General features: G+C 50.9%; 1 protein-coding gene across 4 annotated transcripts in view; it reads left to right on the top strand.

The window, feature by feature from the left end:
• Positions 1 to 16,370, top strand: part of TNRC18 (trinucleotide repeat containing 18) — a 109,551-nt gene that overhangs the window by 22,850 nt on the left and 70,331 nt on the right. For all 4 annotated transcript variants that reach the window (XM_054995628.1, XM_054995630.1, XM_054995629.1 and 1 more), the window contains exons 4-5: positions 12,513 to 12,638; positions 14,458 to 16,302. In XM_054995628.1, the coding sequence (XP_054851603.1) occupies positions 12,513 to 12,638; positions 14,458 to 16,302 (1,971 nt within the window). The remainder of the gene's footprint in view (positions 1 to 12,512; positions 12,639 to 14,457; positions 16,303 to 16,370) is intronic.

Here is a 16,370-nt window from a genome sequence, read left to right as displayed (position 1 = left end):
CTACGGTGCACCCGCATTTGGAATACTATATGCAGTTCTGGTTCCTGCATTGAGAAAAGGATTTTATAGCACTGAGGAAAAGGTGGAAAAATGATCCCCGGCTTCCCAACCAGGAAAGGCTAAGAATTTTGGGGATTTTTAGTTTAGAGGAAAGGGGGCTGAGGGAAGACATGACAAAAGATTTATAGAATTATGTGTGGGTAGAGAATTGGGGTGGGGAAAGAGAGAGAGAATTCCTCCCATAGAACTAGGACTTGGGGTCACCCAATGAAATTGACAGGCAGTAGATTCAGGACAGACAAAAAGGAAGTACTTCTTCACTCAAACCGTAGTTAACTAATAGCATTTATTGCCTTAGGATATAGCAAGGTCCCAGTAGTTTAGCTGGCTTTAAAAGGGGATGAGACAAATTCCATTTCTGACAATTAAACCTCCATGATCCAAGGCATTAACCCCAAGAACACCAATGCTGGGGAACCACACTTGGCCGGGGGGCGGGGGGGACATTGGTCTCTGCGCCTTGCTTACAGACCTTCTGGGGGTGTTACCTGCATGAAACAGAATGGGGAACTAGATGGGACCATTGGTCTGATCCAGGAAGGCTGCTGTTAGGTTCATTGGGCATGCCTTAAAAGGTGATAAGGTAGTCCTGTACACTGTCTGTGGGTTTTCAGAGAAAAAGTCAAGAGGAGGAGGTTTGGCTTGGCTTAAGAAGGAGCTTTGTAACATTAGGGGGGGGGCAATTTTTCTGGTGGTTTGATCTCTTGCCATCATAAAAGGGGGACCCGTGGGGAGATTGGCAGTGCCGCACACAACGCTCCAGCCAAATGCGCTCAGTCACTTGGCAGGCATCTTTGAGCGACTGGTAAATAATCCAAACTAACAATTGATGTTGAAGTCCTGGACCCACTGGCCCTCCAAGGGATCCTTTCAGGAACAAGGTTGTTTGCAGAGAGGGCGACGCCAGCTGAAGGTTAGTGCGGCTGCACAAAGGACATACGGAATCTGCTCAGCAAGGCAATGGTGTGTATTTTGGGAGCCAGCACTCTCCTCAGCCAAATGGCTTTGGAAGCAGGCTGGGGAGCTGCTTCTTACTTCACTGTTGTTGAAAGGAAGGAAGGCTGGCACTGTGAGATGTGTGCACTGGGCCCAACATGGATATTCTCAAATACCGAGAGTCAGGGCTTTTTTTCAGCAGGAACACAGTGGAACGGAGTTCCGGAACCTCTTGAAAATGGTCACATGGCTGGTGGCCCCGCCCCCTGATCTCCAGACAGAGGGGAGTTGAGATTGCCCTCCAAAGCAGCCATTTCTTCCAGGGGATCTAAAATCTGTAGTCCAGAGATCAATCAGTTGTAATTCCGAGAGATCTCCAGCTTAACAACCAACAAAAAGGCACCTTCTGTAACAAACCACTACTACAAGGAGTGGGCAGCCTGCAACCGGAGGAGTAGGGGAACCACAGACCCCTGGAAGAAGCAAGAAACATAATTCAAATATGAATTTATATGTGCTCACTTTCAAAGTGCTTATGTACTTATACTCATAAATAACCTACAAGTTCATACAAAGTTGAGTCAACATTCCAAAATATGCAGTCTATGACAATCAATAATACACACATGAAGGTTGGCAGCTCTACTGGGTGAGCTTGTGACAGTCATACCTTCAGCCTAACCTACCTTACAGGGTTGTTGTGAGAATAAAATGGAGGAAGGGAGAACAATGTCAGCTGGTTTGGGGTCCCCGTTGGGGAGAAAGGTGGGACATAAATGAAGTAAACAAATTCATTAATCAGTCTTGGTTAGCAGGTGGTTTTCTGAGCTATGGTGAGCTGTTGGTCAGTTGAGGTCTTCGTGGGAAAGGGGTGGAGAATTTAAGGGAAGTTTGTGGAAGGTCAACAGTTATTTTTAGATAAGCAAATCTATTGTATTGGCCACTGGCCACAGCAAATAAAACTGTATAAATTCACAGGTTTCATGTTTCAGTAAAAAAAAAATCATTAACGCTTTGGTAGCAAATTAATGATTGTCCCACACAGCCAACCTACAGCTGATTGCGCAAGCCGTTGGCGCTTTGTTGCTGCAATAAGCACAGAGCCATGCATTGATTTGATGGTGCCCTCGTTTTAGTTTGTCAGGATAAGGTCAGTTGTTTGAAAATTTAGTTAATGAGAACAAACCTCCAGAAACAGCTGGGGAAAAGTATACTGGTGTTTCCTTGGGGCATATTGTTAGGGTGTGCCTTCTACAATGTATAAAACTGGGAGTCCGTGGCATCAATTCAGAGCAAAAATGGAATACTTTCTTGCCACGGTTATATTTTATAAGAGCTCCTAAAACTGCAACCTGTCCCGCCCTCTTAGAGACCCAGTTTGGTGTGGTTAAGAGCAGCAGGACTCTAATCTGGAGAGCCAGGTTTGATTACCTACTCCTCCACTTGAAGCCAGCTGGGTGACCTTGGGTCAGTCACAGCTCTCTCAGAGCTCTCTCAGCCCCACCCACCTCACAGGGTGATTGTTGTGGGGATAATAACAACACACTTCGTAAACCGCTCTCAGCTGGCGTTAAGTTGTCCTGAAGGGTGATCTATAAACCAGTGTTGCTGTTGTTGTTAAGTTCTGTGTCTTGGTCATCCAGGGGTTCCTAAACCCTTCAGTTGACAAGCCTTCTGTCCCCACCCTGCTTTATGATCACATCAGGCATATTCATAGTGAATAAACTGAGCAAGCTCCTGATCCGCACCAGCTCCTCCCACTTTTCTTTAAAGATGGCTGCCTTCTGGCAATAGGAAGTGGTGTGCCATGCTTGAAACGCCGATGAGGTTAGACTGGGAAATCATCTGCTCCAGAGGTGCTCAGTTCATTTCTGTCGAGGGATATCTCTGTAGTCTTTGCATCTCTTGGCAGATGAGACATCCGGGCGAACGGATATTGCTGCTGAGGACAGAGGAAGGGAAACGCATGCCGGCAGGATTCTTCAGGGAACATTCAAAATCAGCAGTGTAAATGAAACTCTCCGCAGTGACAATTGGCTCGGGGCTTGAGAAGGAGTGAAAATTAAGACAGTAGAAGTAGCAGATATTGGGGGAATCTTTTGTTGGACAACAGATGATGAGCTTGCACTTTTAAAAAAAAACAGATACAGCAAGGATGTCCACATCAGAGAGACGGAGGAAGACAGCAGCACAGAACAGAAACCATGTCAAAAAACTAGATGATCCAATGAGCTATTGCAAGAGCGCCTGTCCCTTGTTTCTCCAAACTGTTGTTGAGCTAACTAGGCATACGTTGGAGATTTTAGTTGCTCGTCTGTTGACCGGGGTGCCCACCACCAAGTAATTTTTACTGGAGACCCCTGGCTGGCCCGCAGCGCATGCACTGACAGGTCTGCCTTGGGGAGGCTGGATTCCATTTGGGCTGTGTAACTGCATTCCTGTCCCAAGCGGAGCCTGTCTCCATCCGAAACATTCTGGCACTCTCTTGCTGTTCACCTGTCGGTTCCTGATGGGCAAACAGAGCAGAAGTGAGTGCGGGAGATGTTGGCTCGCTAAGGGCATCCTGCCAAAGAGTGGAAGAAGGGAATATCTGGCTCAGAGCGGGAAGGAGATTGTGTTTCTGGATCTGGGAAGGAGGGACCTAAGTAGCTGTAGAAACATTTTAGTAAAAACATGTTTTTGCTTTTTTGATTATTAGTATCTTCAGTACAGGACTAAATTTCAGGATGTGTGCAGGGGAATCTTAATGCAGTTTTTGTTCTTAGAAACCAGCAACTTGGAGAGATATTAATTTCTCTTCTTCTAATTTAGTGAGAATTGTTAGTTCTATTTTGTCTGTAGCTCTGTCTGTAGCATGTGCCTAATATTAAAAATGTCCAAAATTCAAGTCTTGGTATTTCCAGCTGAACACGCAGAGCGGCATTCTACTGTTAAAGTCTGTCTTGGTCTATTCTGACTGGTGGCGGCTTCCTAGGGTCTTGAGAAAGAGGTGTTTCACATCACCTGCAACCCGATCCTTCCGGCTGCCAAGGCCAGGGACAGAAACGGGAACAGGTGGTGTACCCCAGGGGTCCCCAACCTTTTTGAGCCCATAGGCGCATTTGGCATTCTGACTCAGGGCGATGGAGGATGCAGTTTAAAATGAACAAATTGTTTAAACATATTTTCTTGCATACACAGAGCTTACTGGAAGTCGTGCAGTGGTGGTTGCTACTGCTGAAGCACCTTTATAAAAATTGGCTGATTGCACACCCTGTCAGGTCTCTAAGTGGCAAATCAGAAGGCCTTTTGGGCAATGTCCTTATCTGGCCCTGCCCACTTTCCACAAACGCTGAGCAGAAGTTCTCCGTAGGCGCCATGGCCCGATGGGCACCACGCTGGGGACCCCTACGGTACCCACTGATCCACAGATCTTAGGTAGGAAAAGCGGCCCTTGGCTAAGAGAGATCCTGGAAAACCACTGCCCGATAAATAGACAGCGCTGGGCTGGAGAAGCCAAGGCACTGCCTCCATATAAGGGAAGTTTCGGTGTTTGTGCTTCAGCTCCCTCATAAGGATGCATAGAAGTAGCTAAATAAACATATGAAGTTGCCTTACATGGAGCCGGACTAGGGGCCCGTCCCCCTGAGTCTTGGTCTTCCCTGGCTGGCAGCAGCTTTCCAGGGTCTCTGGCAAAGGCACGTCTTCCTCCACATCAGCTACCTGACCTCCATTAACCGGAGATGCCAGGAATGAAACCTGGGACCTTCCACAAGCAAAGCGGAAGCTCTGCCCTTGCTCTTCCGTGATGCAGGAGTAGTTTACCCTGGCAAACGCACCTCCTCGGCTGAGGGTTGAGCCACCCATTTAGGAGCAGAGAGCCAATTGTGCAGGATTGCTCTACTCCCCGCTGCCCCCCCAGCTGCCCCAGGGATGAATGCAAATATAGGAGAGGAAAGGGGTTCCCTTAGGGTATGAATCTGATCCCCAATTGTCTTGCCTGCCAGTCCATGCGTCTGCTCCCAGCTTGTGGCCACGTGGAGGTAGTGAAGCCTCCATCTCCCCCAACTGTCTACCTTACAGCTTATTCCTGTGTAGTGACTTCTGGGGGCAGGGGCAGCCCTGAATTTTGTGCAAGGGATTCCAACCCCCCTTTTTCTTCTGACTTGGAATGGCCTGTTTTTGCTGCCAGTCACTTGCTCTTGGGTGCCGCGTCTGCCTCCAGGGAAAGGAATCATCCTGACAGTAAAATGGACCCCCCCTCCCCCGAACAACTGACCCCTGTGCTGCTGAAACCACCTGTGCATTTAGCAGCAAGCAAGGGGCTGTGGACTTCAAGAAAACCTCAGGAAGGCGAGCCGTTTGCAGGAGGAAGCTTTTGGGAGATAGGGGCTTTACCCTTTTCTCATTTGTCTCATTTCCCCTTCTGACTTCCCACCCCCCCCCCTCCTCAAATTGTTCCCAATTGTGTATTTGCTCCCAGTTGGGTATTTATTGCATTAAAGAGAGCATAGAACCATGTGTGTGCGTGCGCGCTAAACACTCATCTGCCCTTTTTCTTGCAAGTCATTTATACCCTGGCTGCTGTTCTGTGGCAGAGAAGCTGAACTTTGAGATGCACAGAGGTATCTTTGCCATCCGGTGCCTCCTTACGCCCTTTGAGTCCCCAGTCTTGCTTGTATTTATCAGGACGTGGGTGTGGCACCCTTCGCCCTGTTGAATTATTACATAAGGCAAGAAGACAACCAGGACAGCACCTTGGGAACCAAGCCATCCAGGAGAGCAGATCCACCTCTCTCATGCTGACTCACGAGTAATTGCATGTTCTCGGCACCTCCTCAGTGGCCTGCTCCTCTCCCAAATGGGGTTAATGGTTTTGACCTACTTCAGTGTGTTTTGGGAGGAGACGGGTGGAAATCGAAGCAGAAGAGCTGTTGTTGCAAGGACTTGGCAAGCCCAGATGTCTGGGTGAAGGGGGAGGAAAAAAGTAATATTTGTTCTGTTTTCAAAGCAGCCGAGGGTGGAGTTTCAAAACACACACACAACGGGGTGACTCATCACCAAGAGAGGAAGCGTCCAGTCATGAGATTCAACATCAGCCAGACCACTGAAACCATGTACAGCACAATGCTTTGGGGCAGTGTGTGGTTGCAGAGGTTTGGGTGAGGTGGAAGGTAAACATGTGTTCAGATTAGTGCCCCCTGCCCATTTTTCCAAACCACCTAGGGAGACTTGGGAAGGATGCCAGTCTAGCTGATCCCAGTTCTATTCCCCCCTTCTAGAAATGGGGAAGTTGCCAGCAGCATGTCCCTTGGGGCTCGTGGTAAAGAAGGCTTGCTAAATGGCACTGAGTTACGCAACCCTTGAGAGGTTTTGAAACTCTTCTCTTTATGTCTAGATAGGAAGTTTCTAACCCTTGCGGTTTTGGGGGGAAAGATCTTCGCTCTGCAGTTATGCCCTCTTTTCCTGGTGGGGTGCCCTTATCCTAGTCCTGTCCTATAGGGTGGGGCCAACTACCGCACTGTATAGGAAAGCTCTTTGGGGGCTGAGAGCATCCCTTCTTCCAGGGACCAGCACTGGGGAAAAAAATCAGCCCTGCAAGTTTATAATCCACCAGCCACCTCTGTGACTTCCACGTTTTCCCTGCTCTAATTTTATTTCGTAAGAGGGTAGCTGAAGCCTCCCAGTTCAGCGCAAGGCGAGAATTATCTAGAGGTGGATATGAGAACGTGGAGAGCCAGAATGGTGTGGCCTGCAGAATGCAAGGTTAGAACCGGGGACGCATCAGCTCACATCCCCACCCAGCCATAAAACTCCCTGGGTGACGTTGTGCCCTTTATTCTCTTTCTCTGGCTTATTACTCTCACAAGGTTGTTAGGAGGGAAGGGAGAATCCTGCACATTATCTTCAGCCCCTGGGAGGAAATGTGGAATAAAATGCAATTGTTATCCAACAGATAGAAAGTTGACGTCACAAACACCCCCACCCCCCACCCCCACCCCAGTGTTTGTATCTCTGTGGGTGGTTTATTAGCAAAAGCACCTTCTGAAATTAAAAATATTTTCCCAACTATGAAAAGCATGCACTGAAGGTGGGCCGCCAGTCCAGTCCAGCAGAGCACCTTTTACATTCTCTTCATGGGGTAACCTGACCCTGGAAGACTGAAGGCTTCAAAGGCACGATCCAGAAGCTTGAATGGAGTACAGAAGCCTGACCTGGATGCTGTGTGGGCGTCCAAAACGGAAGGGCATCCGAAGCGTGGCTCCTGCCAGCACAAGGCGTGGAGTGGGATCCAGAGCACTCCTGGGGGGGAGCCGGAAAAGTTTTGGGCAGGCTTAGGGGGAGAGCCAAGTGCAAGCAGCGTCTTCTCGCCTGAAGTTTATAACTTAAAAACCAGCCTTGACGTTTATTGGGTTGACAATCTTACTTAAAAATGGCCTTTTCTTAACATTAAGAATCTCCGTGTACTAAGACTGCATCTTCTGTCCACCAATAGTTGCCCCAGGTCCTCGGCCCAGAGTTTTCCCCTGGGAGGATGAGGGGCCCATAGGGGCCTGGCGCCAGCCCTTTTCTCGCCCTGTCACCCTCCCTGCATTACGGCTGTTCGAGTTCTGCCTTCGAGGAATCCAGACTCGCCCCTGAGCAGCTGTTTCCCTGGGAAGGCTGTTCTTGTGGCAGAGCCATCAGCCCCGGTCAGTTTCCTCGTAAAACACACAAATGGAAACCGCAGGAGCATTCCAAGAGATGGTCCCCTGCCATCTTGAGACAAGCTGTAAAAAAAGAGCGGATAGCTTCTTAACGTGTCACTTCCTGGCCTGGCTTTTGGAACTCTGCTCTAAAAAAGGCCAAAGTGTGTGTGTGAGTGTGTCCACACATGATCTGTGGAGACAGTATCACTCATGTACACTCTGCGCTCACATACGGGTGCAGGAGTGTGTCTGCATGTCTACCAGATCAGCTTCAGTGAGCTGTATGTGCTTGAAATGTTGCTCTTTCCTGATTGTATGGGGGTTTGTATGCTTATACATGCACATGGGGATTGTGGCAGAGGCTCAGCTGAACATGTGGCTACCTGTAGGGGGGCAGCTGCCCTGAGCCCCCCTGCGCTCTGTTCACATATGGCTTATAACCCTTGTATAGGGCTATTGTAGGCACTACGCAGGCTGTTTGTTTAAACGCTTACTGCCAAAAGCTGAATTGGGTGTCCTGGTTCTATTTGTACCAGTGAAGTCTGCTTGCTAGCCTTTAAGTTCGTTTACCCGTCTTTCTCTACTGAATAGCCAAAGAAAAAGCAGAGGGTGCTCTCGCCCTAACTAGGTGTATCCTGGCTCACGTGTATTCAAGTCCAGTCTGAAGGGCTGGGGGCTTGTGGAGCTTTTTGGGATGCTTTGCTTTTTGTGTACGCTGCAACTGTACTTCTGTGCTGGCAGAGCATCCTGGCTATTGGGGAAGTCCCAGGCAGGCGCGTCCCTTCTGCTTCTTGTGTGTTTTGCAGAAACAGTTCACTTGTTGTAACGGAAGTTCCCATCCTTTGAATCTCATCGAGGCTACCGGGGTGCGTTGGCATTTTCTATTTCAAGATTTGTAGCCTGTAGATGTTTTGACATCCGTCCCTCAAGTGTCCACGTTGCCCGTGGCTTTGACAGCCTTTCCGTTAGTGGCTAGGACTGTGAAAGCCAGTTTTAGATTCTTTTAGGAACGTGGTTCCCAATCTTTTGGATATGGTGACCCACAAGTTGAAATTTACTCAGTACAGTGACCCAGTCAGGGTTGGCCCAAGGTTTTCCGGAGCCCTAGGTGAAGAATGGCCTTGGCACCCATCTAGTCCAGCATTTCATTTTCTGCAGTGGCCAATTTGACATTTTTGAGAAACCAACAAACACCACATTCTACTATGAACCCCAAGGAAGAGGCATCCTAAAGTGCGCAGCCTTTGCGTAGTAGGGCTATATTCCAGCTATTGACTACCTCCTTCTTCTCCTCCTTCATTACTCCCATCTAATCCCCTGTACGATGCTAAGAAACTCTAGTAACCAGCGCTTTTTTTCTGGGAAAAGAGGTGGTGGAACTCAGTGGGTTGCCCTCAGAGAAAATGGTCACATGGCTGGTGGCCCCGCCCCCTGACCTCCAGACAGAGGGGAGTTGAGATTGCCCTCCGTGCCGCTGGTGCGGAGGGCAATCAAAACTCCCCTCTGTCTGGAGATCAGGGGGCGGGGCCACCGGCCATGTGACCATTTTCAAGAGGTTCCAGAGCTCCGTTCCACCGTGTTCCAGCTGAAAAAAAGCCCTGCTATTAACCATCAGGACACATTTTACTTGATTCTTTATAAATGAACGTGCCTATGAGCCAAAACAGTGCCTATGAGCCTGACGCGTGGAGGACACGTGCCAGTTTCCCGCAAGGTTCCACGGTAAGTGTAGTGAGAAAGAACCTCTGCCAGGGAAAAGAGAGAAAGAATCCCTCTTCTCCCTGGCAGAGGTTCTTTCTCTAGGTGTCTCATCTAGTCCGCTCGGCTTCCTCCCGCCGCCGCCGGCTCCCCTTGCTCTCCTAAAAGCACTCTGCAGCCAGAGCAAACCGAGCGTGCGGGCAGCTGCCAGAGGGAACCGATTGCACCGACAATGGTCAGAGGGAGCCGGCAGTGGTGATCCGCTCCTTCTCCCTCTCGCTGCCACCTGCACGCTTGACTCTCTCTGGCTGCGGAGTGCTTTTAGGGGTGCAAGGGGAGTTGGTGGTGGCGAGAGGGAGCCAAGCGGACTAGACAAGACGCCTAGAGAAAGAACCTCTGCCAGGGATTCTCTCCCTGGCAGAGGTTCTTTCCCACTACACTTCCCGTGGAACCTTGCGGGTAACTGACGTGTGTCCTTCACGCATCAGGCGTCTCATCTGTTTTGGTTCTATGTAGTAAAGGAATAATACCAACTGATGTATGACATGGAAGATCCTCCGTCTGGTGTTAAACCTTAGTTTCCAAACTGCAGGTCAAAGCCTTGCCACAAATTAAGCACTGAAGTTGGTTCTTATAGGAGCCGCTTCACACATGGTGATTTTCCTACAGAAATTTTATTCTACATGGGAAATTTGTATACCTGTAAAGTTAGTAGTTGCCGGACGGCTTTCCCTTTCTCATTATTGTTGCAAAGGAAAGTAAGAATGTGAGAAGCTAGGATGGAGGAAAAGGAGGAAAAGAGAACAGCGCAAAGGGCAGAGGTAGCCATGAGGGAGGGCCGGCCTGTGACCCACTTTCAGAGGCTTTGCAACCCACTGGTTGTGAAACACTGTTTCAGGATCTAGAACATTTGCCCCCCAAGCCCCGCTCCCAACCACTGTGCCAAAACAAAAAGGGTGCTGTCATGCAGGATGTCCGGACCGGTTTCCTCCGGGCCAGCTATAGAACAGAGACCGGGAGACTGGCAAAGGAAACGAAGCCAAGCGTGTGCAGGGAGATTTCTGCTATGGGCTGCAGGTTTCAGTTCCCTTTGACACCGCAGCTGGCAGGGCTCTGCAAGAGGTTAGGCAGGTCTCCCTCTGGGCACCAAGACCCTGCTCCGCCGGGGTCTTGGTTCACTGTGAAATATTGCTAACTGCCAGTGCTGTTGCTGCCGTTTTGGCAAGACAGATGTGATAGGAGGAAAACCAGGAGTCAATGTGGCCTTCCGCTGAAGGGAGGTGCGCTTGGTAGGGCCGGATGGGCTCCATGCTGCAAGAGAACATTTCTTGCTGTTTTCAGAGGTGTAAGAAAGGACCCAGGCATCCAATAGCCACTGGCACTCCAAAGCTGGGCCTTCTGCTGACATCTCAATGGCTGAAAGGGGCCGAAAGATAGTTTCTTTTCGTCTAGGGTATAGAATTACCATATGATCCAGCCATCTGGATTTTGCCCCAGTTCCGAGCATGCCACCCAGTGCCTGTTTGGCCATTATCTGGCCCGAATTCCCAGCTTTCCTTTTTAAAAAGGAAGGAATTAAAGCAGCATCATTTAGGTGCCTCTGGGAAGCAATTCCAGGCATAAGTGGGAGTGTTAAAGGGTACAGGGAGACGCTGAGATGACGGGGGAGAGAAGGGTAGAGTCTTATCCAGATGCCCCAGTTACTCAGGAGTAAGAACGTGGCTGCTGGCCTCCAGAGTCTAGGCTGACGCCTCTCATTTGCATGCTAACTTCCTTCTGAATCTTGGTGTCTGTGAGCCAGATTTCCATGCATGATCCCATGCGCTAGGCAAGCTGCAAGTCAGGCACCACTTTAAGACAGGCCCTTTTATCTCCTTGGACATGCAAAGTGCCTGCTAATAAAGCGAGCGGGGGTGGGGGTGGGGAGGATGTGGAGAGAGAACTTGTCTGTCATAATCGGGGCTTTTTTTCAGCAGGAACGTGGTGGAACGGAGTTCCGGCACCTCTTAAAAATGGTCACATGGCTGGTGGCCCCGCCCCCTGATCTCCAGACAGAGGGGAGTTTAGATTGTCCTCCATGGAGGGCAATCTAAACTCCCCTCTGTCTGGAGATCAGGGGGCGGGGCCACCAGCCATGTGACCATTTTCGCTGAGGGCGATTTAAAGTTTTAAAAAAACCCTTTGCTCCAGCTGACCCAAAGTGACGTCATTGGCCCTGGGAGCATGCGTGCACTTTGCGCTTGCGCATGTGGTACCAGGGGCACTTCCTCCCACCAAGAGTTGCCCCCTGTGCTGGCAACCCACTGAGTTCCACCACCTCTTTTCCCAGAAAAAAAGCCCTGGTCATAAGGAACCTGAGGAGTAGGTATAGCAGTGCCCGGCATCCCTCTTGCCCACGCGATCCTTCTCTGGGTGGGCTAACTTTTCCGTCCTTGGAAGACAGGTCAGGATTTGGCCGCAGTGTTGCAGCTTGTCCCGGGAGCGGCACTTTGCTTTGCCCCGTCGGCATGAATGCATGAAAAGGAAAGGGGGGTGGTATGGGAGTGCCTGCTTCTTGCCCCCGGTAGCCCCTGTCTCCCCCCCCCTCCCGGACTGCAGCCACTTCAAATCAAAAGTTCTTCTAATCTACACTTAGGTGGGTGGCCCTGTTGGTCTGCAGTGGAGCACCAGGATTTGAGTCCAGTGGCACCTTAGAGGCCAACAAGGTGTTTACGCTCTGAATGAAAACCTCGTTGGTCTCTGGCTCTGCACTCAAATCCTTCTGATCAAGAACGATCCTCTGCCCGACTGTCTTCTTCTTGGGTCCTGCTGCTAAGTGGCAGAATGTTTGGGAGAGGGAGAAGGACGTGTGTGTGTCTGCTCTTGATATATAAATAGAGAAGCTCTGTGTGTGTGTGTGTGTGCGCGTGCGCGCGTGCGCGCGTGTGTGCGTGCACGCGCGTGTGTGCGCGTGTGTGTGCGCGCGCGCGCGTGCGTGCTCTATCTGGCAAGAGATGGGAAGGCTGGCAGGGGTGGGCAAAGGGGGTATGTCGCCCACCCTGTCCATCTGTTACGCTACAGGGGTGTCTATTGAATTGAATTGTATGAGCTCTTGAGACACACATTTTCAAATCCATATATATTGATGCCCCCCTTTTACCCTCTTTTCAGGTTTCTCCCATCTGCCTAATGGTCTGTACCCTTCGTACATTCCCTTAAGTCACCTGGAGCCTCATAACAGCGGGAGTCCTTTGCTCGCTCAGCTGGGACAGCACAGCCTCTTCGAGTCTCCAAAAGGTCAGTCTGCCTCTCCTTTGTGCTCCCTGCCTGTCCCTGGCGTTTCCCTGTCCCTGGCGTTTCCCTGTCCCTGGCGTTTCTGCTTGCTTTGCACCCGGAAGGTCTCAGCTCCAAAGCTTGGGCATCTTCCAGGGAAAGGGGCTTGGGTGAGGAGGCCCACCTGAGATTTTGGCAAGCTGGTTCTCTGTCCAAGTGACTGCTTGGAGCTGCATGGTGAAGAGGGTGCGCCAATGCCCCTTGGGGACTGGCTCACTCCCAGCTGACCAATTTCCCCTCCTGGACTTGGACCACCATCATCTGCAGGTGGTCCTGCAGACCTAGGAGATGATGAGTGTGTTTTCCTCAGAGAGAAGTCAGGCTTTGCAACATCCCTGTCTGCCAATCAGAATAGATGATCTCAATGGGCCTTGTGGGTCTGGCTGGATAAACCAGCTTCTTTCCCCAATAGGCGTGGTGCATGTGTTCCTCTGGAGAGGGAAGGCGGCTTGGCATGGCCCAACCATGGCACATCTTGGAAGCTGAGCAGAGTTGGTACTTGGATAAGTGACCACCAAGGAAGACTCTACAGAGAGTGGCACTGCTAAACCACTTCTGCTCCTCACCTGCCTTGAGCAACACACACCTCTGTCCTGAGCTTTTTTCCTCCACTGCAGTCATTAATGTTATGCATTAGAGCACTGTAGGTGTTGGATGGCTTTACTGGATTGTGTGATCTCCCTGCAGTCATTCATCTGCCTTTGGTTGCATATCACTTCTGTGACTTGCATTGAATCCTTGGGATATAGTAGGCTGTAAGTTGTAGCATTGCGATAGACTCTGCAAATATGTTTTTAGTCTTCTTGTTTTTCCTGTACAGGAGAAAGTCCATTAAGAGAGGGGCAACTCTAAGACTAACAAAATTTGTGGAAGGGGATAAGCTTTTGTGAGCCACAGCTCACTTCTTCTGAAGAAGTGAGCTGTGACTCACAAAAGGTCATCCCCTGCCACAAAGTTTGTTAGTCTTATTGGTGCTACTGGACTCTTGCTCTTTTCTACTGCCACAGACAGACTAACATGGCTACCCATCTTGATCTGTCATTAAGAGAGGGTTAGTGTAGTCTAGTGTAGTCAGGGCTTTTTTTCAGCTGGAATGCGGTGGAACGGAGTCCCGGCACCTCTTAAAAATGGTCACATGGCCGATGGCCCCGCCCCCTGATCTCCAGACAGAGGGGAGTTTAGATTGCCCTCTGCGCTGCTGGAGCGGTGCAGAGGGCAATCTAAACTCCCCTCTGTCTGGAGATCAGGGGGCAGGACCACCCGCCATGTGATCATTTTCACCAAGGGCGATTTAAACTTTTAAAAACTCCCCCCTTGTCCCAGTTGACCCAAAGTGACGTCATTGTGCGGTCCTGAGTTCCACCATCTCTTTTCCCAGAAAAAAAGCTCCGAGTGTAGTAATGTGTGTGTGAAGTGCTGTCAAGTCACAGCTTTCTTATGGTGACCCCTGTTGGGGTTTTCAAGGCAAGAGACTAACAGAGGTGGTATAGTATAGTATATCTTTTCATCTAGTATTCAATTACTTCAGTGATCTCCACTTTTAAACTGAGTAATGTTTCTTTACTCATGACTTCAGTGGGCAGTGTCTGAGAAGTTATTCCACACACTCTCTTTTGTTCTGCAAATTGATGTGGATATATTTCTCTTCCACTTTGCCATGCTATGTGGGACTTTTGTTGTGAATGAGGGTGATCGTACAATATGGTGTTGCCTGGGTGGGATGCACAACCCCGAGCAGACTCTGGAACGGGGGTCTTCCTAACTCTTTGCCATTTCTTTGCAGATGGATTTTACCTCACCGGCCATGTGGGGCAGTCCACCATGCACCCCCAAGGCCCTCCCTCAAGGTCAGCGTCCAACCACACGCCCAGTGCGCTGCTTCGTGAAAAAGACCTCGGCCACCCCCACAGGAACTCCAAGGACATTTTAAAAGATGCTGCTGGCAAGGAGCGGGCGTGCCGGAGCGACCTCTCTTTGCCTGTGGCCAAGAAAGAGGGCAAGCTGAAAGAGGAGGCCAGGCCTCACAGCGTGGTGGATCTCACAGTGGACACTAAGCCCGACAGCGACCGGAAAGTGAGTGGCCCCGAGAAGGCGGTCAAGACTGGGGAGCGTTTGTCCCCTTTCCTGGCTGAGCACATGCCAAATCGGGGGACTCTTAGTGCAGAACCAAAGTCCAAAAACCCACTACAAACCTCTTCGCTCAACAACTGCAATGGTGGAGGGGACCTTTTGGGGAAGGCCCTGGGCTCTGAGCAAGACCGCTGCGCCAAGGACCCTAACAGGCACGACGAGAACATGAGGCCTTCTTCTCACACGCACTCAGACAGGCTGAAGAGGGGGGATTCGGTGGTGGGCTCTGTAGCCACTTTGCACGTTGCCTGCAGTTGCCCCTCCCCACACCCATCCCAAGCGGGAAAGCTTGCTCCTTCCTCCGCCTTCCCTCCTCAGCCTGTCCATTCTAACATGTATACCATCTTTCCTCTGACCAAGGAGCCAGGGAGGGAACACAAAGTCATCGCCCCGACATTCGTGCCTTCAGTTGAGGCTTATGACGAGAGGAATGGCCCCATCCAGATTGCCTCGCAAGCCCGGGACAACGGCAAAGCGAAAGAGAGAGAGACTTCTGGTGCTACCGCAGGCCGAGTGGGCGTCTTGCAGTCTGTGCCTGACAGGTGCCTGGGCGACCCCTCTCGCAGCCTTTTGTCCCAAGATTTCCCCGGCCATGGTGATGCCAAACGGGCAGAAGTCCTGAGGGAGAAGAGCTCTGTTATCAGGGCCAACTCCATGGTGCTGAAGAAACAGGGGAGTTCAGAAAACTTCTCAAACAGGCCACGTCTGAGCTCCCCTGAAAGCAGGGAATTCCTCACCTCGAAAGACTTGCTAAAACCCACCCCAGAGGCAGAACACCGCTCCTGTGAGCGGGACAGGTTTCAGAGATCCGGTTGCAAGGAAGCAGCTAAGGTATATGGCACTTTGGACTCCTCTTCCTCCTCCTCCTCCTCCTCCTCCTCTTCCTCCCGGCAGCATCTAGACCACAGTCAGCTGAAGACTTCAGAACAGAAATGGAAACCTTTTGAAATGGGCAATTTTGCCACCACCCAGATGGCCGTGCTGGCTGCCCAGCACAACCACGCCAACCGGGTGGAGGAAGAAGCCAAGAAGGCGTACCTCGACCCCAGCAGCCTGCAGAGATCCTCGGTGGTGGGTCCCCGGAGCACTGCGGAAAGCCTCCACCCTACCTCGCACAGCGAAGGCTCTGCCATGCAAAGCCTCATCAAGTACAGCGGCAGCTTTGCCAAGGAGACCTCAGCTCGGCAGGGCGGTGGGAAGAAGAGCCCATTTGGGGGCTTGGGCAACATGAAACTAGACCCCAGCCAGCAGGGCGTTTCCAAGATCCAGCAGCTCCTGCCCCAGCAAACCAGCAAGCAGTTAAAGAAGGAGCCCGAGAGGCCAGAAAGCGCCAAGTCCTTTGGGCGTGAGAGCATCGGATCTCAGGGAGAGGTGGAGGTGAGACATCTCCCTGTGGGCATCGCTGTGGCTGTCGCCCGGCAAAAGGACAACAGTGGCAACAAGCCGAGCCCAAGCCTCTTGGACCGTGATCGCTCCCTCTCCCTGGGCAGCGTCAAAGGTAGGCAATTGTCTGGCTTTAAGAGATTTGGGGGAGGTAGTGGCAGAGCAAGGGCTGGCAGACTTGGC

The sequence above is a fragment of the Eublepharis macularius genome, chromosome 12 (assembly GCF_028583425.1).
Source record: "Eublepharis macularius isolate TG4126 chromosome 12, MPM_Emac_v1.0, whole genome shotgun sequence".
NCBI classification, from domain to species: Eukaryota; Metazoa; Chordata; class Lepidosauria; order Squamata; family Eublepharidae; genus Eublepharis; species Eublepharis macularius.
Note: the sequence above shows the minus strand (reverse complement) of the source record. Positions and strands in the feature narration are given on the sequence as shown.